The 25,678-nt window shown below is 46.6% G+C and overlaps 1 protein-coding gene across 2 annotated transcripts in view; it reads left to right on the top strand.

Annotated features, from left to right (window-relative positions):
• Positions 1–22,831, top strand: part of TRIM66 (tripartite motif containing 66) — a 39,124-nt gene extending 16,293 nt beyond the window's left edge. For both annotated transcript variants that reach the window (XM_017646497.3, XM_017646503.3), the window contains exons 10-20: positions 406–567; positions 12,685–13,206; positions 13,366–13,558; positions 14,988–15,048; positions 15,473–15,647; positions 15,963–16,252; positions 16,717–16,843; positions 17,151–17,225; positions 17,593–17,745; positions 18,160–18,378; positions 19,115–22,831. In XM_017646497.3, coding sequence (XP_017501986.3) covers positions 406–567; positions 12,685–13,206; positions 13,366–13,558; positions 14,988–15,048; positions 15,473–15,647; positions 15,963–16,252; positions 16,717–16,843; positions 17,151–17,225; positions 17,593–17,745; positions 18,160–18,378; positions 19,115–19,174 — 2,037 coding nt within the window. In that variant the 3' untranslated portion in view covers positions 19,175–22,831. The remainder of the gene's footprint in view (positions 1–405; positions 568–12,684; positions 13,207–13,365; positions 13,559–14,987; positions 15,049–15,472; positions 15,648–15,962; positions 16,253–16,716; positions 16,844–17,150; positions 17,226–17,592; positions 17,746–18,159; positions 18,379–19,114) is intronic.
• The last annotated feature ends 2,847 nt before the right edge of the window (positions 22,832–25,678 follow it).

Raw genomic sequence — 25,678 nt, 5'->3', positions numbered from 1 at the left:
CTCATCTTTATGCTTTAGCACTGACAAGTTCAGATTGTGCTTCAGATGTCTTCCTCTGAGACTCAGTTCCTTTGAGGGGCTATGGAATAATTCTCATGATGGCAGAGAAGGATCTAGGGTTCATAGAAGACCACAAGCTAAATGTAAGTCAAAACTGTTATGATTGCTAAGGTGAAGATGACAGAGTCAGATCAGAATTCTTGGTTTGGGTTCTATCCTAAGAGTGCCATGTTAGGACTTAATCTTAGGAAGAGTTTAGATAAGAATATTTCTCTTTCTGAAAACTTAAGCAGTTCACAGTGTGTGTAGATGGTGACAGCAGACAGTGCAGGGTGGCCTTAGCTCTTGCTGCTTACTGTTACTCTTTGCAGTCAAACCCACCCAATTACTTGTTTTCTTCTCCAGGCTGCGGATGAGCCCCCAGCACCTGAAGGCCCAAAGCCAGCTCTCCCGCTTGACAAGAATGCTGCTGCTAATGTGCCCCAGGTGGCTGGGGAAGAAACCCCTCACAGTGTGCCCCCTCTGGAAGGCACCATCCAGCACTCCTCTCCAAATGTGGTGAGAAAGGTACTCATGGAGCCTCCCTTCCCTGACCACGTGGCACCCACTGCCAGCCCAGGAGCCAGGGACCTGGATGAGGAAGACCGGGTGGGGGGAGGAGCATCCCCTTTCCATCCCTGGACATTACATAGCCCTGACTCATGTGTACTGTCCTAATGAGTCAGCAGCATAGGCCCTCCTCCACACCCAATTCCATTCCCACGTACACATGTGAAGTGGGACCAGCTGGGTTTCATTTAGGTGGAAGGGGAGAGGGAAACAAGGCCAGTTAATTAAATACTTACCTTGTCTGGAACTGTGCCTGAGCTTGACAAGCATTTCATTGAGCCTATAGTTCTGTGAGGTGAGCATCCCCAAACTGAGGTCCAGGGCCCTACAGCCAGCAGGTGAGAGAGCTGGAGTTTATTTAAAATGAGGTCTGTCAGAATCTGAAGCCTGAACTTCTTCCTCTCTGCAATGAAAATGGGAAAAATAGTTGATGTGGCCCACAACCTAAAGTTGGTTGGCCTTAAGATTGGAATCAGTGGCATTTGTTGGGTGAAGGGTCTTCAGGGCTGTCCTGCAGAGGTAGTTGAGTGTCTGGGAGCACTGAGCTCTCTTGAAGATAAGCTGTTGGAGCCCTTCCTGTCCACTAGCCTACCTGCTAGAAGTCTTTGTTTACTCTGGTGATAACCTCTGACTCCTCAGCTGTCCCGCTCTCACCCCTGCCCTTCACCCCTGCCCCTGTCATCACCCTTGATGGAACCACTGCACTGTGCTATGTCTTCCACCAGCCCTCCACCCAGTCCCTTGGCTGTGTTCGACTCAGCCTGCCAACTTGTCTGGTCTGGTACCCTCAGCCCTCCTGGTACCTCCTCTCAGTCCTGTTTCTAGAAGTTCTGTCAGCTATTCTGTGCCCTCCCAGCCTGCACCTTCTGCCCTGCAACATCCCTCTGCTCTACACTTCAGTCCACTAGTTGTTTGTGCACCTACCCTCACCATGTTTCCCCTATTGCCATCTGTGCCTTAGACCAGTCTACCTCAGTGACACTTGAGAACAGAGTTTCAAGATGTAAGGGAGAGCAAAAATGAAATGTCAACTTGGAAATCCATGGTGACTTTTGAAGTCTGTGCAAACCTCTGGTATGAGTACCTTTTTGTCTATGCCTGGCCCATCCTGCCCTGTTGAAAATGGTTTGGCTTAAAGGCCACAGAGATGCTGTAAATTGGCCCTTTGTGACTTCTTATACTTGGGCTAGCTACCTATCCATCCATTCATTTATTTATTCACTCGTTGGAAAAAAATCACTTAGTATATGTCAATATTTTTTAGGTGCCAGGCATACACTGGTGAATAAGACAGTCTCCCATTGGAGTTTATAGTCTAGTGGGGGAGATAGTTAAACAAGCAATACAGAATGATAAAGTACTGTGGTAGTCATTGGGGTGTAGAAGGAACACCCAGGTCTGTTCACAGAAGACTTCCTAGGGGACATAAGTTTAAGCTGAGATTTGAAGGAGGAACAGTGAGGCTAGTGAAGGGGGAGGGCTAGAATATAGTCAAAGGAAACGGCCAGTAGGAAGGTCCATCAGAGAGAGCCTGAGGTACTTAGGGGTTCAGATCATTTGGCTCAATAGGAACATGGGAGTTGCTGGGGAAAAAGAGTGAGACCAGTTGCTTGTAAGGCCTTGTAATACTCTGGAGTGTGGGATTCAGTTTTGGGGGTTGTGAGGAGTTAATGAAGGAATTCTAGCAAGGAGGGACGTGGTTTGAATTAAATTTTAGAAAGGTCACTTTAGCTGTAGTAAGGGAGAAATAGGAGAGGCTGAATGAAATCAGTTATGATGGGAAGTGAGGAAGAGAAAGTCCTTTGGCTGGACACCCACTGCCTTCTTGTCCCACTGGCTTGTCCTTCACTGAGATGGCAAAAGGGCATCTTTTGGGGAAAGAAAAAGTAAAGTTTTGGTGTTCTCCTGTGGAAGCCATGTTGAATGATGACCAGAAGGCAGCTGGCTCTAGATGCCAGCAGTTCAGAAGGAAGCATGTGAATTGCTGGTACTCAAGTGGTAGTGGAAGCCTTGCAGAAAACACTGCTGCTAGTTAACGAGTCTCATTCTGTTCCTGTGCCCAGTGCAGAGGGAAGGAGGTGGGCCATGTGTGAGTGTGGAGTCTGTGCTGCCTGAGTGGGGGGCCCACACTCTTTTGAGCAGCAAGGGGATGCTGCCTTCTTGTGTGGCTGCAGGTTGGCAGTGGGGTTAGGCAAGGTCCTAGAACTCTAATGAATCATTTTCAACTGCCTCTGGCCCTTATTAACCTGAACTCATGCAGAGCTTTGGACGGGTAGGTGGACTGGCAGTTTTCAGACATCTTATAGGCTTGTTCATGGCTTGAACTTCCAGGAAAAGGAACCTCAAGGTTGCTATCCTGGCCCAGAGGAACTTTTGGGTCTGCTTGACCAAGAGATGTACTGGTTATAAACAAAGCAACTGAAGTAATAAAAGGGGCTTTCTTTTTCAGGGAATCCATGCCCTTGAAGCTGAGATTTGGCAGGGTAGATGGTGTGGAGATTGAGGATACCAAACAATGTTTTGAGCATCTTATCACTGAGTGATAATACTTTGTATAGCATTTTTCTACTTCTTCCCATAGGTTTTTACTTGGATTATCCCATTTTATCTATTTGTTTATCTTAGAAATAGTATGAGGAAGCCACTTTCTTACTTCCCTTTGAAAGATGTGGAAACTGAGACACAGAGGGGTTAAGTGACCCAGCTAAGAGTTGCAAGCTAGCCATTGGCGCAGTTGGAGCAGAGCGCTCACCCGTGTCTCCACTGACTAGGTTAAATGGCCTCTCTTGGTGTACTGCACTGGGAGAAGTAGAACTCCATGAGGCCTCTCACTTGCTGCATTTTCCCACCTTCACAATCTTTAAAGTAGCTGGAGGCCTTGCTGGGGAGAGGTATTAGGGACCCATCCTAGTTTGGGAGTTATCTTAATCTGGTAAAAGTATTTTAGCCTCCAGCCCACTCCTCAGCTTGTGATGGCCTGGAAATGCCAGGGAAGTCAGAAGTTTATCTGAAGGTCACAGATCACAGGAACCTGGGGTGCCAGGCCCTTCTCTGTGTATCCCACAGGGACTCATTCATTCTCTGAGCTGCTCACCAAGCTGGATCAGCACAAGGAGGACTTCCTTTACAGCAGGACAGCTGTGCACAAGTACCTAGGAATTGGTGCTGAGCTGATGGCAAAAACAAATTGCTGCTGAAAATGAGATGTGAAAGTTTTAGAATGGGTTTTCTAGTGGCTTGAGCACTGTAGTCTCAGGAGCATCATATCCCCTAACCTTCCCTATATCTAGCAGGGTGTTTTGGAATGAATTTTGACATTTGTCTGGCACTAGTTGTTGCCAAACCTTCGTAATGTTGGCTTAGCCACTCTGAAGAAAGACCATGGTTACAACTCTACAACAGAACCCCTTGCTTCCCAAGTGACACTGGAAGACATTTTGATGGCTTCATTTAATTCTTGTGATCTAGTCAACAGCTAAAAATTACATACACACTCTTCCTCAGCTCTTGTATGAGTCCTATCTGAGCCTCAGTTCACCTTCAAGAAGGACCTCTCTTCTGCTCACAGTGTGGCCCAGATCTTCAACAGAGGACTTTTTGAGACCACCAGGATGCTGCTTATAGCTTGATAGGAGATGTAATCTTAGTCAGTGATACGGCAGCAGGAGGCATTCCTGTGGTCCATATTATGAAGAGTGATTCAGAGGAGTAAAGAATAATGACTCAGATGAATAGCATTTATACCACTACCAAAGCCCTTTGATGCTTGAGCTCTTACTTTGATTCTTACAATAGGATCTGAGAATTACATTAACCCATGGAGGAAGAAACTAATAGCCAGAGATGGGAAATGTCTTACTTAAACTTATATTTTAAGTCTTGGCATAAGTAAGGCAATACTAGGCGTCCTGCCTTCGTAGTCTCCAGACTCACTGGTATGGGCCATATCATGGGCTCTCAACACAGCAGCAAGCTTTTCCTCATAGCCTGGCCTCAACAGAAGCTTTTGCTCAGAATGTTCCTAGGGCCTGGAGAGGTTCTCATAGGGCACATCTGTGTCTTGGTCAGCAGTTGCAGAACTGTGCAGAGATCTACTCTGTCCTCCTCAGGAATCAAGCCAAATACTCCCTAGGTCTGGCTCCCTGAATTTTTCAACCTTTAGGAAGCCTTCCTCCTTAATTCCTACCTGATTTCACTCATAAACCAAAACCAAGATCTTTGTCTAGGACTCCTGGCCCACGGGAAACAGGTGTTTGCTCCTGGGCCTGAAGTTTCCTTACCCTGGCCTGGCCAAAATGCCTCTGGCCTAATTCTCCTGAATCTCCAAGGCTTGGGTTTTGAGGGCTCCTCTCAGTCTGGTTTTTATTTCAGATGTACTGGGATCCATTTATTCCCTCCCTTTGCCTTCCACCTCAGTCTTGGGGATCTTCTTTGCTTTTTCTGTTTTCCCTGGGTCATCAGGCCACTGAGCACACCTCAGTTCTTCTCTCTTCACTACCCATGAGTGTTTCCCCAGTTAGAAAACAGTTAATCAGTTAGCACATATCAACATAGTTACATCTACAAGAATAGCCTTAATTGGTGCAAGAGCTTTTAATTGGGCTGGAGATTGGGCTGGAGAAGTGCTCACTGCCAATAAGAGCAACAACTTTTTATGAAAAATCCAACTGTGAAACCATTTGCTGGAAAAGTTAGTTCCTCCCTCAAGATCTACTACTTTTAAACCAGTCCACCTAATCTGAAGCTACTGAAGCACTCAAATTCTCCAAGGTTTGATTCACTAATCTATTTACCTCTGTCCTTGCCTCCTTATATGTTCCCTTCAGCCAGAGTGTAGGCTTTCAATGTGTTTCCAAGACACAATTCCCAAGTCGTTGTTCCCTTCTCCTCTGCACATTTACAAGATGGTCAGTCGTTGACAGTTAACTACTCTAACAAAAGTAAAAACCAAAACCAGAAGTAAGCAGGCAAGGCTTTGGAGCAGCAACAAAAACAGATGTCACAAACCCACACATTATATTCTGTATGGGATCATATATCCACACTCAGGTATCTAGTCAGAGTTCTTCACCTAGCAAGCTTAGTTGCATGTTTTTCTTTGGAAATTTTTAGTTTACTTACATTGTAGAACTAACCAGATTAAGAGCAGGGAGTCAAGACTTCTATACTGGCAGCTGCAAGGAGAAGACAAGAAGCATCACCTGGAAAAATGCCACGGTGTGAGGTCATTCAGTGAAAGGACAACCTGCATCTTAGAAGTGCCCCAACGGTTCACTGAGTTACAGCTCACTGCAGCAACAGAGGTTCATCAAAGTTCCTTCACATCACTGAGAAGTGGTCTCCTTAGGCTCCATGTACCTTGTTGAATATGAGAGCATAGTGTGTAAAGTGTTTTGGAAGTACTCCCATTCAAAATAACATTTTAAAGCCAATTGCATTTCATTATTGAAAGAGGTATGTTTCAAATATCTGAAAAATTAATTTCTGTGGAACACCACCCTATCTGTGCTACTCTATCCCCAGCAATATTATCTTGCTGTAAGAACCTGAAATTTACATTAAACTCAGGGCTTGTGCACTAAGTGTCTGTTTGTTGACTTCTCCACCATGTCTTACTGGGGCACTAGCTTTCTAGCTAATGGCACAAAATCAAGACCAGCCAGTAGATTTTTAAGGCTGGGCCCCGATTCCTAGTCTTGGGCCTGTGTGAACTGGGGAAACCTGCATAATCACTCTGTGTCTCAATTTCTCTTTATATTAAAGTGAAAGAACAATGTTTTATCTGAATTTTGACAATACCATGTGACAATCATTAGAAAAATAACATAAGCATATTGAACTCCAGAGAAAGATCTGGATGGTGAGGATGGGGAGAAGGAGGGCAGTGGGTAACAGCACAAAGCAAGCAGGAGACCTCTGGGTGAAGGATTGCATAGGTGACTAGTGGAAAAGGTTGAAAGTCAGATGATTCATGGAGGTAGGAGGTGAGGCCAGTTGTGGAGATGGGTGGTTCACACAGGTAGGTTATATAGATTCTAGGTGAGGTGTGCAGTTGGATCACAGGTCAGACTGGTGGAAAACTGAGATAAGGAGACAGAGATGAAGAGATAAACAAGAAGAGAGGGACAGGGACAGGAACATGCAGTCTGAGAGGACCAAAAATCAGGGTCAAGAAAGGAGTCACTAGGTAAGGGAGGGAAGAGGGGGCTCTTCAGGCTCAGGGTGGTCTCTGCTCATACCCTCTGAGCTAGTTATCAGAGGGAACATTTTTGGCATTTTGGACTTCCCATTCTCCCTGAACTAGAAAATCATTTACTTTCACTTGCAAACCTAAAAATATGTATTTTCCCTCATGAAATCTGAAGGTTTTGTATGTGAAGATGAAGTCAAGGTGTCCATCACGTGCTGACAGCTTGAAAGTGTCAGTGTTTGTTCTCTACAGACCATACAGCTGGCCGTATACTTCACCTTCCCCATCTGACCCTGAGCAATCCTGGCTGCTAGAGAGAGAGGGCAGGCATCAGCTTCTCCACTGACAGATGAGCTCCTCCTGTGTGGGAGGGACCCAGTGTCTCATGTGACCACAGTCCCAAGCCCTGTCGGAGCCTCGCATGCTTTTGAGAGGCCTTTTCTTTCCTTCCAGGCCCTAGAAACTCAGCCTACTTGCCTGGCCCTGAAGGTTGGCCCTCCCCACTCATCTTGTGGCACTGGCAGCAGAGTAGGATGGAAGTTCTCAACTTCCCTCTTGCTTCTTACACATGAAATAAGTTCCTTTTCCTTTCATATTTTGTAGCTCTTCACTCCAGGTATTTTGAAGTATCAAAAATAACTAACACACAACATAGATATGTTCCAGAAATACCGTTGTGTTTGTATAGCCTGTGGAAATGTCAGTGGGGCTGGCTTCCTTGTAGCACCTTTTCTGAGTACCTTCTCAGAATCCCCCTATGGACATTTCCCAGGTTCCTGTTATTACTACCAGAGTTTCACCCTACCTCCCGATCGCTTTAGTTTTCTTGAGATTGGCTGTAGATGTGGACATGAAAAAGACCAGTCTAGTCTGTGGTATCTTAGGACATGTTGTCAGCCTTCCACTGTTTGCTGGGTGTTTTTGGAAGCAGGTCCAGCAGTCCCAGCTCAGAATAAATCATGTCAGAATTTCCACAATTCTTCCATGGCTCAGTCTGCCTGCCCTCCTCTCCTCTATATTCAATTCTCTCTCATATTAATTCACATTTCATGATATTCAGTAAGTGATCAGGAGAGAGGAATTAATATCCTACAAATGTGGTCTTTACCTCTAATCTGGAAGGTTTGTCTTTTGGAGTTTAATCTTGTGCATATCTTGTGACATATAGCACCTGACCATTATTACTTAGAATGGTCCCAGAAGGAATTTGGCTCTCTTTATGCTTGGCACCAAGGACCTCACCGGGAGCCATCTGGTGTCATTGGCAGATGAGATGAACACCAGAACTGCATTAAATGTGCATGTCAAATAGGGAAAAGATGAAATAATTCAGGTCAAAGGATTAGACTGTCATATATTACAAAAGGGAATGTAATAACCATTGGATATTCTTGTCCATAGATAAGGAAATACAGAATATTAGAAAGCTATGGTATATGCAACCAGGACAATAGCGGAATGCCAGGGGATGCAGGCTGGGGCATGTTTGGGAAGTCCCCTGGTTTCAATCCCTTAATCTGGGTTCCATCCTAGTCTACCCAATTTGGTGTGAACATTCCCCCCATCTCTCCTTCTCCTCAATATTTCTTATTTTGGGGCTTAGACTATAGAGCAAATTGAAGCCTTTTAATTGAAGGTTATTGAACTACTAAGAAACATAAAAAACAAATCTTTCTTTGGAGAGATAAAGGGTATTTAGTTCATGTGCTTTTAAAATTGAGAATTGAAAGTAGAAAATATAAACTTTAGGGTTGGGACAGAAGAGAAATGACAAGGAAAAAGAAAAGTGAGAGGAAGAGGTAGAAGGTCAAGAGAGAGAAAGAGCAGGTGAGGAAAGGACAGAGAAATACAGGGTATATAGAGGAAAACACAAGAAGAGAGGCAGACAGGCTAGAGGTAAGAGTGTGGCTTTGATGCCAGAAATCTAGATTCTAAATCTACGCAAATCCTACATCAAATATCATACTTAATGGTGAAATATTGAAAGGATCCTCCCAAGATCAGAAATGAGACTAGGATGGCTAATCCACTACTTCTATTAAACCTCGTATTGGAGGTCTTAGCTAGTGGAGTAAGGCATGAAAAACAAATATAAGGAAAGGAAGAAATATAACTACTCAGAGATGACATGATTTTGTGCACAGAAAATGACATTAGCAAGGTGTCTGGGTATAAAAATCTATTTCTACATGTGAGCACAAATGAAATTATTTCAATAACATAAAGAACTTCTGATGTCTTTCTGAGCCTCATTTTTCTCAAGTGTAAAATTGGGGCCATAACTAAAACAATAACAAGAGCAGTAAGAGCAGTAGCAGCTGGGGGCCATGAATACCTACAGTATGCCAGTCATTGTTCTAAATGTTTTCTTCTAAATGAACTCCTTCTTTTAACCTTCATACAACAGCCTTGTAATGTTTGCTATGAGGATCAAATGAGGAAATGTGTATAAAACTCTTAGCCTTGCATATAATACATTCATAATAAATTTTAGCTATATAAAAACAATCATTATTTAGGGAGACTTACAGACAACTAAGTTGCCATTCATTTGATTTAAGATCTGTAGAATAAATAGTCATATTATTATGATCTAAAAAAATTTTAAATAGTTCATTAATTCATTTATTTATTTATCCAGGTACTGCTCTTGGGTCTAAGAATAAAGTGAGTAAATAAAACAGACAAAATCCATCCCCTGATGGAACGTAAAATTTAGTAGGGGAAGCAGAAATTAATCAAGTGGTATCACAGGTTATGCTATGAGAATAAAGTACAAGGAGTTAGGACAGTGTAAAATAAGGAGACTGGATCTGGGCTACAAAACTGGGTATGAACAGAGGCTTTGCTGTAAAAAATCACAGAGAGCTGAGTGCAGAAGGGTAAGTGGCTCAAGGACAGGGGTAGCAGAATGTCCCACAGAGAGGAAGCAGTCTGTCTGAAGGCGGGTGAGGGTTGTGGGTGGAGGGAGAGCATGGCATGTTTAAGAAACTGGAAAAAATGTCTAAGTGGCTGAAGGATGAGAGGTTTGTTGTGTGAACTATGGCGGTAAAGCTGGACAGGGGATGGGTCATCAGGCCTTGGGAGGCTTGTTAAGCATTTTCACAGTTTTCCTAAGAACAGTGGAGGACAATATAGGAATTTATGCATAGGAATGATGTAGTCAGACTTGTGTTTGAAAATATTTCTCCACTAAGGAGGCTACTTCTGTGGAAAAATACGGAGTGTGACCCTGGCTGGAGCGCCAGCAGTAGGGAAAGGAGTTAGTGGGAATATTTGAGAGATATTTGAGTGGTGCCATTGATGAGGTTTGGTATTAGCTTGGATGCGGGAGGAGGAATGCCGATCGATGCCTCCCTCCTGGGATCTGACTTGAAGAACTGGCTGACTAGGAGTGACATTCACTGGGGTGAGGACAGGCTTTTCTTCACTTTAAATAGCTTTACTATTTTATATTGAAACTTGTCAGTGTATTTGAAGCATAATTTTCCTGTGGAAATTTGGATGTCTTACTCATGGGGAAAGGAATGACAGGTTTAAGAAGCTTAAGAGATGGTTTTGTTTTCCCCTAAATTCCCTTCCTCCCTCCCCTCCCCTTCCTTCCCTTTTCTCCCTCCCTCCCTACCTTCCTATAAAGTTGATATATAATATTATGTTGGTTTCAGATGTTCAACATAATTGTACATAATAACTGTCTTTATTAGTAGATGCTTGCCACAATAGGTGTAGTTACCTCATTATCATACAAAGATATTACAACATTATTGGTTAAGTTTTCCATGTTGTACTGCCATTCCTATGTCAAATTTATTTTACAATTTGCATTTTGCATCTCTCTATCCCCTTCATGTATTTCACCCATCCTCCTACCCCTTTCCCTATGGTAACCAACAGTCTGTTGTCTATGTTTATGGATCTATTTCTTTTTTTGTTTATTTTGTTTTTTAGACTCCACATATAAGTGAAGTCATATGGTATTTGTCTTTCCTTGCCTGGCTTAGCATGATACCATCTTGGTCCATCCATGGTATCCCAAATGGCAAGATTTCCTTCTTTTTTATAGCTGAGCAATGTCGCACTGTGTATATGTACCACATCTTCTTTATCCTTTCATCTCTGGATGGGCACTCGGGTTGCCTCCTTATCTTAGCTATTGTAAATAATGCTTCCATGAACATAGGGTGCATATATCTTTTCAAGTTAGTGATTTTGTTTTCTGCGATTGCTGGGTGTGGCTGGACCAGTTTACATTCCCACCAACAGTGTAGGAGAGTTCCCTTTTCTGCATATCCTCGCCAGCATTTGTTATTTTTTGTCTTGAATAGTGGCCAGTCTGACTGGTGTGAGGTGATACCTCATTGTGGTTTTGATTTGCATTTCCCTGATGACTAGCAATGTGCAGCTTCTTTTCATGTGTCTGTTGGACATCTGTATGTCTTCTTTGGAAAAATGTCTGTTCAGGTCTTCTGTCCATTTTTTAATGGGATTATTTGTTTTTTTTTTGGTGTTGAGTTGTATGAGTTATGTATATATATTTTGGATATTAGCCCCTTGTAAGATACATCATTTGCAAATATATTCTCCCATGTGGGAGGCTGCCTTTTTGTTTGGTTGATGGTGTCCTTTGCTGTGCGGAAGCTTTTAGGTTTGATGTAGTCCTGCTTGTTTATTTTTGCTTTTGTCTCCCTTGCCTGGGGAGACATGTCCATAAAGAAATTTCTCATGCTGATATTCATAAGATTCTTGCCTATGTTTTTTTCTCAGAGTTTTATGGTTTCCTGTCTTACATTTAGGTCTTTAATCCATTTAGGGTTTACTTTGGTGTGTAGTATAAAACAGTGATCTAGTTTCATTCTCTTACATTTTATCTGTAGTCTTTTAAAAAGGTAAGGATTTCAGACTTATAAATTCCTAAAGATTACATTTACAACCAGTCTGCCACCCTCTCCCTTCTATCAAATGTTTCTCCATTTTGAAAAAAGGAATAGATTCAGTGCAGAGCTTTGTGTTTTTAATATCTTTTATCAACCTTTTACATTTTTTCTTCCTAGATCAGCAAGCAGTTAGATATGAGACAAGAATTCTTGGGGTTGGAACCCTATTGCCTTATCCAATGATTGTCCAGACTGGGTCATGTTAAGATTCAACTTCTCTGATGTCCTCTGCCTCTGGCTTAGAATGTCTTTGGTACATTAGGGCTAGAAAAGATCTTCCTGTCTCTTGGCCAAGCCTTCATCTGACACTGGTGGTTCTGGATTTAATATGAACAAGACTATGAGAAGGGCCTGGAGTTGACCCAAGTTCCCCAGGACTGACTGGGGCTCCCTAAGCCTTGGTGTCGTCTCAGAGAAGGTCTGAGGCAGATCACAGTTTGAATTTCCTCCCATTTTTATATAGCAGCAACTATCCTGGAGGACACTTGAAGGGAAGAGAAGCCACTTGGGGTTTAGTCAGAGGGGAATGTGAAGTTGGACACACACAGTCTAACTCTTTGCTTACAAACTGTACAGGTTGTGAGGGGTGTGGCTGATGGTGTATGTGTGTGTGTGTGTCTGTGTGTGCGCGCGTGCGCGCACCACTTTCAAGTCAGGTGGTACCTGCCTCACTCTCCCACACTCTCTGTCTCTCTCACATATACATGTGCACTTGTGCACACACACCAGTGTCCTCAGCCTATGCCTGCTTCTCTGTGTCATAGCCTACCAGCCTCATTGGTGTAGAGGAATGGGAACAGGACTTCTTGTGCTGTCTGGATTCTCTGTAGCTACCAGACTCTGAGGCCAGAGTGAAATCTGAGCATGGGAGCTCTTCTGGGCTACATCTCTCTTCTCCTTCCCATCATTCCCAGCTAACAGCCTACCTCCTTTGTATCTTTGCTCCGGCAGCACTCCACTTCAGTGAGCATCATGGGCTTTTCCAACACTCTGGAGATGGAGCTGTCATCTACCAGGCTTGCGAGGACCCTAGAGCCACAGATGCAGAGCATGAGCAGCCTAACAGCTGGCCCCCCACAGGTGGTACCAAGCCTGCTGAGTGGCCCCCCACCAACTGTGTCCAGCCTGACAAGTGGTCACAACCAGGTTATGTCCAACCTGGCAGGCAGTCACCTGCAGACTATGCCCAGCCTTGTGCGTGGTACACCCCAGTTCACACCGAACCTGATGAGTGACTCCTCCCAGGCCATCACAAGCCTGGCAAATGATCACTGTCAGGCCAGGCCCAACCTGGTGTCTGGTCCCACCCAAGCTGTGCCAAGTCTGGCAACTTGTTCTCTGCAGAGCATGCCTCTGCCTTCTGACATGCAGCCAGAAACTGGGTCCAGCTGTAGTCCTAACTCTGGCAGAGCTGCAGGGAGCCTGTGCTCTGGAGATGGTGCTGACTCCTCCCTGGGGAATGCCTTCTGTAAGGTAGGTCCTAGGGAAATGCCCTTCAACCTCCTCTGTTCATCACTGGGCAAAAGGGTGTTCCCTGAAGGCCTTCTTCTGGCCTTAGCTTAACATCCCTGTGACCACTAACAGCAGAAATGACTGATTTCTTTGATTCTTGTTGGTCTTTCCTTTGGAAAGATGGAAAGTGAAGATTCCAGCTGCTTCACTGACTCTCTGGGACAAGGCCCCACAGCCCCTGGTCTGGATGTTTCCAAGAACTTGGCTCTCCCCTCAGAATTGGAGGAGCCAATTAACCTCTCTGTGAAAAAGCCTTCCCTGGTCCCAGTGGTCAGCACCTCCATGACTCTGCAGCAGTATCGGAACCCAAAAGGTGAGACCCAAGTATGCAGCCTGTCTTTCATGCTGGTCACAGACCTGGGAAATGGATGTAGCACTTCCGCGTGAGAGAGGTCAGGAGACAGGCTCTAAGCTGAGGGAGCAGTGATTCTCTGTCTGGCTAACTTCTCTTCTCCCCTCCAGGATGGACTCACTGCAGCTGTGGATGATCCAGGCATGGCCAGGGCTTGACTTCCTTTGTTACTTTCCATATGCAAAAAATTCTGGGGGGGCATCTGGGTCATAGGTAGGAGAAAACAAGAAGCTGTGGCACTTACCCCAGAAAGGCTAGCCTGGGCAAAATATTTTAGGGAAAAGAGCATGTCTGACTTTGGGGTCAGATAGATCTAAGTTAAAAAACCAGCTTGGTCTCTTTATGTTTGATCCTGGGCAGGATATCTCACCTTTCTGGCTGATTTCTTTCTCCATAAATGAGGTAATCTTAGCTACTTCATAGGCTACTGGGACAAATAACTACAGAGTAGATTTTGCTGACTTACTCTATAGTAACAAGAATTGGCTTTGCACTTTGGTGGTAGTAAGGATTTATGTTGTGTCTCAGAGTAAAGGGAATTTGGACCAGTGGAGATAGGTTCTGATCCTTTTTTCAGCTACTTATACCCCTTTCCCATAGTGGGGAAGTTAGAAAACAACCGCAAGCATTTGGGACTTCTTCAATTTGGTGTACGATGTGTCTTTAGTTTGTATTAATCAGTCTATTTCTTATATATTTAATAAATGAAAATGAAACAGTTTTTCTCCTTTTTCCTCACACTGTCTGAAAGACCAACTGAAAAATTATTGGTTCTTAGTACTGCACAATAATGGAACCTTGAATTTTTAGCAGTTATATTTTTCGGACCCTGCTTGCCCATGGAATGTGCCTAGGACAGTGCCTGGTGCTGAGTGGGCACTCCATAAATGCTAGTTTCCCCTCTCTCCTGACACTGCCTCCTGCCCAATGACATGGACAGCACTGCTCAGGGTAGGGCTCCCAGGAGCCTCCTGCCCATGGAGTATAAGCTGGATCATCAGGCAGTGCTAGAATCCCAGCACTTGGCTGAAAAGGCAGAGGCTAGAAAGAAGGGCTTTTGAGAGCAGGTACCTGTGTACGGGCAACAAGTGATTTCTGAGTTCATTCTGAAAGTGAGAAGCTGGCCCCTCAACACCTGACCCACGTTTCACCCTAGGCAGTCTCTGAGTGTTATCCGTGTTTATCCTTTTAAAAGAAGGTGGCCTTCTTCCCCTCTTAGGAAGGAGAGCCATGGTAGGATTCCCACCGCTATGAATGACTACAGTGTGGGTAACACTTGCATGACAGGTGTGTGGCCAAAGGCATGAGTAGCAGATATGAGTGAGGTGTGGGTTACAGGATGTGTTGTCATAAATGTATGTCACAGGTATTTATTTGTCTTCTGCCTTAGAGTATGGGAATTTTAAACAAGGAGCCCTAGAGCTGAATACAAAAGGGAACCAGAACATCAGGTAGGAGACTCTTGGCTCAGCCTCCCTCTCCAACCCTCCAAAGTGGGGGCATAGGAAGTAAGCGTCCTTGGTGCCTTAATCAAAAGTAGAAGTTTGCCTGCAACTGTCTCCACCCCTAGAGCCTTGGCGGGGTTTGTGTGGTTGGAGTGGCTGTGGGAGGGGCTCCTGGCTCCAACATCAGGAGACACTCTGTGTGCAGTCCTGCCTCTTCAGGGAGTCCCCTTCTTCAGCCAAAGGACTTCCCAGGGGCAGACAGGGCTTGGCCAGGCAGAGCTGGGCAGGAGGGCAGAATATGGGCCTGTAGAGAGTTGGACTGAGGAGATGCTGAGCAGCAATTTAGTTGTTGATCATGGATGAGCCTGACGTAGAGGTTGGGGCCAGAGGAGGCTCCCACCAAGTCTCAGGAGTGTCTGTCTTGCCATAGACCTTTTAGTAGTGAGCCCAAGATTCCCTATGTACGACTGGAGCGACTCAAGATCTGTGCTACCTCCTCGGGAGAAATGCCTGTGTTCAAGTTGAAGCCACAGAAGGATGATCAGGATGGGAGCTTCCTGCTGGTCATTGAGTGTGGCAGTGAGTCCTCCAGCATGTCCATTAAGGTACCACTTCACTCTGCCTTTTCCTTGAACCTTGGCCCCAGGCCAGGAGCCTTTCTTTTCTCACTGTTACTGTCAGAATTCTGACTTTGGCCTTGTCCTGAGTCTCTGAATAGGGCTGTCACTTGGCCAGACTTTGTGCCCTGCTGCAAGGGGCCTGTGAGATGCACATTAGGAGTGAGCTGTCCCATGTTCATGGGGCTTGGCTGGCTTGGGGACCTGGAATAAGCTGGTGCCCAGGGCTTATCCATTTCCCTCCCGTCCTCACCAACTTGTTATTGCTGTGCTTTGAGTGCTCAGACTCACTTCTTCCCCAAGGTCAGCCAGGACCGTCTATCTGATGCCATCCAGGCCCCAAGTCTGGGGGGAAGAAAGGTCACTGTCACTTCTCTAGCTGGGCAGCAGCCACCAGAGGTAGAGAGTGCATCTCCTGAAGAACACAGACTCATTCCTCGAACCCCTGGAGCTAAGAAGGGGCCCCCAGTTCCAATAGAGAATGAGGACTTCTGTGCTGTGTGTCTCAACGGGGGGGAGCTGCTGTGCTGTGACCGTTGCCCCAAAGTGTACCACCTTTCCTGCCACTTGCCAGCCTTGCTCAGCTTCCCAGGGTAAGTCACGCCAGTACAGGGCCATCACCTGGCTAGTGGGCTGACCTTCCAGGGATGACTATCCAGGCCAGGCCCACAGAGCTCCCTCAGGTGGGCTTCTTCCCCTCTCTGGGCCTGCAGGAATTGCAGGTCTGAGAGTCAGTGGCCCTACAGCTGTGTGCCTTCTGCACAGGGACAGGTGGATGATGTCCTCCTGTTTTCCCAGATTCCTTCTGTATGTAGATTTGTCTTCACACTCCCCTTCCAGCCCCTCGAGAACTCCTATTTTACTGGATTCATTAAATCCTGAGTTACCGAATTTCTTTCAACCTTGTGGCTAGGATCCTAGCCATTCCCTTCAGGTTGGTGTTAGGGACTCAGTTTCCCATGCCATCGCCTCTCAGGCCTATGTCGGGGCTGAAGGACAGGGGAGGGAGCTCTGGGCAATGTGCTGAGGCCTCACTGGGCCTTGCCCACCTCTGCAGGGGAGACTGGGTGTGCACCTTGTGCCGCAGCCTGACTCAGCCTGAGATGGAGTACGACTGTGAGAATGCCCGCTACTGGCAGCCAGATGTGTGGCCCCTGCCAGGCCTCAGCATGCATGACCAGAAGGTAGGGGCTCTCAGGGAATGAGGTTCTCTGCCTGGGCCAGCCTGAAAGGGCTGAGGCCTTTCCGAGGGGATGAGAGGCCTCTCCAGGCACCTCTCTCTTGGGCCATGCCTGACAGTTTGGCCCTTTGCAGGGGGGTGCCATGGTATCCCTTCTGCCAACTGTTTTCCTCTGAAGCTGCAATGTGCCTTAGCATGGTGGCTCGTGTTCTCTGGGACAGAGTCAACCCTTCTAGTGCTATCAGGGCCACTACCTCTAGTTGAGCTGGGGCCAGAACAAAGTAACTGTGTCACCAATTCTGATCCTACAGAAGTGTGAGAAGCTGGTGCTGTCCCTGTGCTGCAATAGCCTGAGCCTGCCCTTCCACGAGCCTGTCAGTCCGCTGGTAAGGAAGACCTCACCGTTTCCGCCTGCTGCTGTGCTTCTTTCTGCTCAGAGGCCCAGGCCTGGGGGCAGACCATGGTGGTGCCCAGGGTGGGTTCAGAGCATGGCCACTGGAAGTACGATTAATTCATGGATGGTCTAGGGAACCCAGGGCCCTCCTCCCCTCAACTATGGTGGCATCAGACCTGATTTGATAAGTGAAACATTCCTCTGCTTTCCTTTCTCTCTTTTTTCTCCACTTTTCTCTTCTTGCTGCCTTTCTGTTTCTTATGTTCTTTCACTTCTATTCCAACTCATTCTCCATCTCTCTTTCCTCCTCATCTATATCTCCTTTGTCTTCCTGCTTGCTCCCCCTGCTCTCCTCTGAGGCCCGGCATTACTACCAGATCATCAAGAGGCCCATGGACCTGTCTATCATCCGGAGGAAGCTGCAGAAGAAGGACCCAGCTCACTATACCACCCCAGAGGAGGTGGTGTCAGATGTCCGCCTCATGTTTTGGAACTGTGCTAAGTTCAACTATGTACGTCTCATCTCTTTTTCCTCCCCCTCATTTCCCAGTGGCCCCAGAGACTCTCATGGTGGGATTGGGGTCTCGGGTTTGGTCCTGAGCTGCCATGAGGACCTGGGTGCAAGCCTTCTGTGGCCTCCTTTAGTGACTGTTTAAAAGTACTCTTCTACACTTGGGCCTCAGCATGGACTCAGGAGCAAGATGAGGGCCACTAGGGACTAGCCAGCTGTGGGTAACTGTCAGAGTCACTTCTGTTTTAAGAACTGATATGAAACTGGTTACCCTGAGTCCTGAGGAGAAAATGTCAAATTCCTGACATCCAGGAGACCCAGCCAGGCTTTTGTGCTCTGCAGAGCTCTTGAGGGACCTGGAAGAGATGGGCTGGTGGAAATGGGCCAGACTATCACTGCTCCCCTCCCCTTTCAGCCTGACTCAGAGGTTGCAGAGGCTGGCCGCTGCCTGGAAGTGTTCTTTGAGGGCTGGTTGAAGGAGATCTACCCAGAGAAACAGTTTGCCCGGCCACGGCAGGAGGACTCGGACTCTGAGGAGGTGTCTAGTGAGAGTGGGTGTTCCACTCCCCAGGGCTTCCCGTGGCCCCCCTGTGTGCAGGAGGGCGTTCAACCCAAGAGGCGGCGGCGGCATATGGTAAAGAGTTGGTGCCAGCTGGCAGGCAGTGGGTGGGTGAGTGACTGGGCAGGCAGGGGACACCCAAGCAGCATTTACACAGCAGCCTAAAGTGAAGCTGCTCAGGTGACAGACACATGAGGGTGGTGACAAGGAACCCTCACTTCCAACCCCTTAGCCTAAGAGGAAGGCAGAGCAGTGCAGGGCCCATCAACTCCAGTTCCCACTGGGCTGGAAAATCGGAGGTGGATGTACCTGCCCCGGGTCACCCAGCAAATAAGCAGTAGAACTAGGGTGAGAAACCAGACTCCTTGCTCAGTGCTGGTTATTCTACACTGTGATGCCCATAAGAAAAGCACTTGGGCTCAGTGCTTGGTCTCAGCTTAGGTTTAGGAGAAAGGAAGGGATCTTTCAGCCCCTTGGTGTAGAGAAAGGAGAATAGGTGATGCTCTCAGCAGAGAGTTCCTCTGACCTTTTGTCCGGTCCTGCCCTGCAGACCGGGAACACCTATTCAGTGCTGTTTAATTCTGCTGTAATATGCTACCTGCCTGCTGTGTGCCAGGGTCTGAGCAGCCATCCCTAGTTATTCCTGGTACTTAGCACACAATGTGTAGTGGCTTCACTGAGTTTTGTGGCTGTATTGCTGGGGTAGAATAAGATACTTTGGCCCTGGGGAACCCCAGTCTGGACACTTAGCCTTTTCACTATAATAAATCCTACATTAGGCCTTTTAATTCCAAGTATCTTTTTCTTTCAGGAGAATGAAAGAGCAAAAAGAATGTCATTCCGCTTGACCAACAGCATCTCCCAGGTGTGAGAGCTGGAAGGAGACTGAGCACCAGCGTGGCTCGTGCCCCGTCCTGCTGAGCACTCCTCCCCACCTTTCAGCTCATTCTCTTCAGATTGTGGACATGAGACAAGTCTTGTCAAGCTGTGTAGTGCTCTTCTTTGCCATTTGCATCTTACAGCATTTATTTGGGAGCCATAAGTGCATCCACTACAGAGAAGATTTCACTAATAAACAGCAAAGAGAGAGGTGTTCCCTATACCAGAATAATCAGATGTGTAGTGTCCACTTGACAAGACCAAGCCTGGCCAGGCTCGGGAGGACCTCCATAAATTCTCTGTGTGAGGAAAGCAGACTTTTCTCACCTTTCAGTGTGCAGGGCTTCAGAGCAATGTATATATCGGAACTCCTCCAGGGCCCAGAAGTCGGTAAAGAAGGGAGAGAGGTTCTGACATATGGCAGGCCTGTGATCCCTGGCCCAGCACAGCCAAAGACTGTCACTGTTTGCCTTTGCTTGCCCTGCGGGCACAGAGGCACCATCCCTGGGCAGGGTAATGGAAGCTTTCAGAGGCCATAGGTCTCAGTTGGTGCCTATTTGGTTCTAACGGTCTTCAGGGTATTTGTTTCTCCTGCCCCCTTTCCTGATGTTGGCATAGGTGGCTGCTGTGAGAGTGCTCTGGATGGTGTGGCATTCTTGACAGGGCTGGGTGGCTGTGCAGAGATGGCTTACACTCTCAGGCTCAGAATTCACTTGCAGGCTTAGGAAGATGTCAGTGTCAGAGCTTGGCCTTTGTGCCACTTACTTTGGATTAATAGCTCTTCTTTGGTGTCAGAACCTGCCTTCCTAGAAGTGATTGTCAGTGGCCACCCCTTCATTATCTCCATTCAGAGGTCTGCATCCTGAGTTCTTCACGGAAACACTGAGGCAGCTACTGTCTGCTTCAGGGACAGAGTGTCCTGGGCAAGGAGAGTGGCCCACAACCAGCTCACTCTGCTCAGCTCTCCTGCTTAGAGATCCCAGTCTTCCACCTCTCCATATTCACAGAGCCAAAGATCAGAAGTGAATCCTCTGACTTGCCTGCTTCCAGGCTGTCCACAGCCCAGAAAAAGCTGAGACTCTACTGGCAGCCCTTTTTGGCTGGAGGTTGGAGAAGGCCAGGGACTGACAGGAGCCAGACCTAAGCACTCACGGGGGAATTTTTGTCTAGGGTGGAGGAGGAGAGGTGAGAGGTGAGAAGCCAGTGTTCTTCAGTGACCCTGAAGCACCTTCAGGACTTGATTTCCAGAATGCAGGGAGAAGTGTCCCTGAAGCCACAGGAATAGGAGCTCCCGGCAAAATCTTGATGGGTTTTTTGGTCTGTGTAGGAAGTTTGGGTGGAGGAGGCATTGGCAGCTGCTGGGGGCAGGCCACCTCCCCAGCAAGGACTTGGTTGAGAAGGAAGCTATTGCTGGTGGTGTTGGGGGATCTGTGGGCCTGGCACTTCGGTGGCCTGTGCTGGAGACACAGATTCCCCTGGTCCTGCCATGGCCTGGCTAATTTCAAGGGAGTCTTAGGACATGGCTTTATGGTGGCTAAGAGATGAAGTTTAAGGGAGTTCTTGTTTATAGAGCCTTTGTTAATGGGAACAGTTTGGTCAGAGAAAACATATCTTCTCTCACTGTGAGTTGATGGTACTGCTCATTTCCTTCTCCACCCAGGTTGAGAGATCATCTTCAAAGCAGATCATGCCCATGGACTTAACGTTCTTTCACCAGCACTTGCCAAGCTCTCTTAAGCAGATGGGCTTCCATAATCCCATTTTCTAGTTTGGGGTAACTAAGTCTTTAATACTGCAGCAGCCAGGCAATCTTTAGACCTTGCTCTCTGCTATTTGGGGCTCACATGACTTTCTGATTTGGGCTCTGACTACTACCCTTTCCATTTTTGAAACTGTTTCTTTGTTTCATTTACTCAGCAAGGTTCCCTCTGAAATTACCTCACTAATTCCTGTTCTTGGTCATCTTTCCTTTGTGTGGCCCACATTCCCACCTTCCCTAAGTGAGCTTCATGGTGCTCTGTGTCAGGCAGCCAGGTGAAGGCTGTGACTGGCTCAAACCTGATTGAAATTCTTCCCCAGGACCAGTTGGAGACCACAAATGTGAAGCAGAAATGCCTGGTTAAATGCTTGGCTTCCCTTCTATCAGTGAAGCTCTCAGCTGGGTGCAGCCTGCTGGGCCCAAGGACTGGCCTGTTCGGCCAGGGGATCTTAGTAATGTGGTATGGAGTCACATGTTCCCTTCCCATCACAGAGACGCTGCATGCTGAGGGGCTCCCTTTAGGCACCTGAGTAGGGAGGAGTGGGAGGTAGAGTGTCCTTTCCCCCAAGGGTTCCAGGCCCTGGCCCACCACACTTTTCCTACACTGGTTACCCCTCAGCACTGCCCTCTCCCTGGCTTTTTCTGTGTACTTAGCACTGATGTTTGAGTCATGGTTTTGTTTTGTTTTTGCATGCAGAAAATAGAACATGACTTCCTAGAAATTAAAAAGCTATTAACTGAGTGACTGACTTCAGTGGCTGTTTGCTAACATTTGAGCTGATCCTGCTTTTGACTTACTCTATGGCCTCATTTTGAAGGTAGTCAAGTCCGTTGGCCCTCAACAAAGTCACAAAATAGAAATACAGTGAGTTCTGGATTCCTGCAATACAGAATGCAGTCCTAGAGTAGAAACTGGGCTTCTTGTGTGTGCTGAGAAACAGGAGAATGGAGTAGCATCAGTGGGTGAAAAGGGGATTTTCATGCAAAAATTGGTGCAAGATGAACTTGCAGAGCACTCTTCCAGAATATGTGTGGTTTGGCCCTTCCTGACTTTTAACAATTGCCAACTACAAACCCTCCCTACATACCCTCTTCATGAGAACCAGCCACCAGACCCTTTCTAGGCTCTGCTGCTTGCAGGCCTGCCATCAACCCTGGCAGACTCTGGCTCCTTATACCTGTTTCTGGCAACAGGTCTTTGCCTTGCTCCTAAGACCTAGGCCCTTCCTTGTTTGTTCCTGGGGTCTGCTCTGCTCCCTCTCTCACCCCATGATGTCACCTCCATAGTCTTCTCTTCTGAACTCTTGGCTCCTCCTGGATCATCACCCCTGTGCTTCTCCTACTCACTGCCATTTAGTTAAATTGCCTGCTCCTTTAACCCAAGCTCTCGCTGATCTCCCAGTCTTTCAGCCTTCTCCTGGACTTCTTCCTCTCTCCAGTCTGAACCTGTGGCCCCACCATGCACTGATATTTTTATCAGCATCCTGAACTTTCTCATATTCTCCAACTTGTGCTGAAACTGTCAACCATTCTCCATTTTCTGCACTGATCTGTTTTCTGCTCCCTCTTCCTTGTGCTGCTAAGCATGAGTGATTCATAGTTGACAGCCTCAGTTGGGCTTTCAGCATTGATTGGGTATCTTTGGCTTGTTATGACTCTGCTTTCTGTCCATGCCCTTCATCTTTGCTCTCAGCAAATGACTGACTTCATTGTCACTTTGCGAAGAGAAGCCCTAAAGCAAGGACTTCCTTGCCCACTTGCTTGTCTCCCCTCCCACCTCTCTGTGTCTGTACCCGTCCTCAGCGCCTTCCCTCCATTTCCTATCTGGCACCTTATTTCTTGAATCTTGCTGTATGTCCTCCAAGACTGCTCCATCACTTACCCCCCTGCTTCCATTCCTGGGGTCTTCAACCTGCTTCTCCGTTGGTTCCCTTCACAGCCTGCAAACAAGCAAAGGCCTCCCCAAGATTAAAACAAAATTAGATTTCTTAGAATCTGTTGCCTCTTACATTTTTTTCATTAGCCAAGTTTCTTTAAAAAAGGATCTTTGTCATTGATTCTTTTATCACTTTCCAGTCCTCTATAGTTTATATAAAAGTCACCAGCTACCACTCAGTTGCCAAATCAAATTAATACCTTTCAGTCCTCAACTGTCTTGAACTCTGTACAGCATTTCACACTCTCTCCGACTTCCTCTTTGAAACACTCTCTTTTCACTTGGCTTTTATGGCCCACAAGTCTCTGGATTATCCTCCTACCTCTGAGCCACACAGGCTGAGCCTTCCTTGAAATCCTGACAGGGACACATGTATAGCTTTCTGTGGTCTCCTTGTCAGGAGTTAGGTAGGCAGGAGGGTGCACAGCCATGCTTGCTCCCTGCCTCTGTGTCTGCCTGTTTTCCCTGAGGCTCTTTCTTCTCCTGGACTGCCAAGCACGTTTATGAGCAATGTTGGGTGGACAGCATCTTGGAGTCCTCCCCTCTGTCTCTCCCAGTGCAGTATGGAGACAGATTTTTAGCCACATTTGCTAAGAGGCACCATGTAAATCAGCCCAAGAGTGTGGATTGGGTCTTACCAAGAAGCAGTTTGGTAAGTGGTATTACAAGCTGGTGGGCAGTTCCTCATCACGATCCTCCCACAGTCAGCCAGCCACAGTGGTAAGGAGCTTGGGATCTTGGGTAAACGTATCTCCATGTGATTCAGTGCTGCTAGCCAGGAGGAGATTCCTGGCAGGGTGATTGTCTGTCACTGCCAACGTTCTGATGGGAAAACAGAAGAAGCTGGGATTAATCACCTCCGTGGGGCTCAGCTAGGGTCAGCCTGGCCCCCTCTTGCCAGGTCTTTCCTGTCTGTACTGATCATCACCGCCTGCTTGCTTCAGTTGTTCCTAGAGCTGGAGGCAGATAGTGGTGGTTTTCTTGGAGGTAGGGAGGTATAGTAGAAGATACCTGATTTGAGATGAACATATAAATTTTGGCTTTGCCAATTATGAGCTGTTGTGACCTTGGGTGTAGTTTCCCCATCTGTGAAGTTGGGTGGGAATGTTGAAAACAGTGGTCTTTCAAAGGCTCTCCAGCCTTAAAGATGGTAATTGTGATTCTAACTCTAAAACTCAGGCCACATGGGGAGCAAGGGAATAAGTGGTGGGGCACAGTTGAGAAGTATTGGCCAAGGTGGGGCAAAGCCACTTACAGGTCAAACAGCTGCTTTGGGGAAAGTCTTCAGTAGCTGGTGCTTCTTTTTGAGCTATATGCCCATTACTCAAGCTGTACCCCTTTCTTGGATATCTAGGGTGAATTCCTAGGGCTTTTCTAGAGCTGGCTGTTGGATTCAAAGTGGTTGAGGGCATGAAGGAGGAATATTATAAGGGGAAGTATCATTGATTTTAAAGGATCTACACATTCAAGAGCAAATTAAAAAATAGCACTTTTCTTTACCAATAATTGTGTCCTGGAGTGTTTTGTTAGTGAAGGTGGTTGAACTTACTCCATGGTCTTCTTGCTCCTGGACTCCGACACCATTAAGAACACAAGGTGAGGAAGAATAAGCTGGAAGGCCGCCTCTCCAGGGAAGAACTCAGCTCTCCACCTCCTATTGCATGAACGTAGCTTGTTCTTCAACACAAGCCTGAGGTGGAGTTAGGGCAAAAGCATCTTATGAATGCCCTCCACTTCCAGGGGCTTAAATACCTCAAGAATATCCTTCATATAGTGATATTCCTAGTCACCTAGCCTCAGTTCTCTTCACCACTCTTCACCAGTGGTTACTAGCCATTTAGGAGGTCAAGGACATTGTAATGAATATTTGTCATTCATCTTGACTGTGTAGAGTCTGAACCCCTGTCCTATTTGGGGGGAATGTCCCACCTCAGGAGTCCTGGGAGGAAGAGCTCATTGCTCACTGCAGGAGCTAAATATATTAAAATATTGATTTCCCAGCATCCCTTGCAGCCAAGGTACACATCTAGTGGTAGTAATTAAACAAAAAGGAAAGCAGGGACCACAGGGACTTCTCTGGTGTTTGTGTCGGTTGCGGCAAAGTGGGGTTTCCATGGCAGCTATGGCAGCAGAACAAATGGAAGCCCCTGGTGCTTTCTGGCAGCAAGAGTTTCTTTAACAGACCAACTAGGTTAATTCTCTAGCCTTCTTAACAATCCTGTGAACTGCCTAAAAAAAATGTTAGTAAATTAATTTCCTCTTAAATTAGCCAGAATTGGTTTATTTTGCTTGCAACTAAAACAAGCAATTTAATTTAAAACCCATATCCTGGTAGTTGTATATACCACTGCCTCTCATGATCAGTTGGCTAGAATTTATTCATAAGACAATATCCAGCTGTAGAGGAGGCTGGGAAGGTAGGGACTTGGGATATTACTATAACTAAGGAGAAAATGGATACTGGCAATAATCAGTCTCATTTCCTATAGCCTATTGGACAGCTCCACTTGGGTGTCAGGAAAGCTAAGACATTTTGTCTCAAGGATGAATGATAACTTTTAAGGCTTAACATGAGATTTAGAAATCTTCTCTGATCCCCACCCCTTCCCAGACTGGCTCAGTAACTGAAGCCTGCTCTGAGCTTTCTGCTCTGTTTGTCCTCATTAATTTTCTTAGTACTATCCTTCATAGTTCCCAGGGACAACAGCCTCTCTACTCCCTACTACTCAGATTCAGTGGCAAGTTGCTAGAGCAAGCCCACTCCCCAGAGCCAGATCTGCCTGCACATGTCTCCTCTTTCT

The sequence above is a fragment of the Manis javanica genome, chromosome 11 (assembly GCF_040802235.1).
Source record: "Manis javanica isolate MJ-LG chromosome 11, MJ_LKY, whole genome shotgun sequence".
Taxonomy (NCBI): Eukaryota; Metazoa; Chordata; class Mammalia; order Pholidota; family Manidae; genus Manis; species Manis javanica.
Note: the sequence above shows the minus strand (reverse complement) of the source record. Positions and strands in the feature narration are given on the sequence as shown.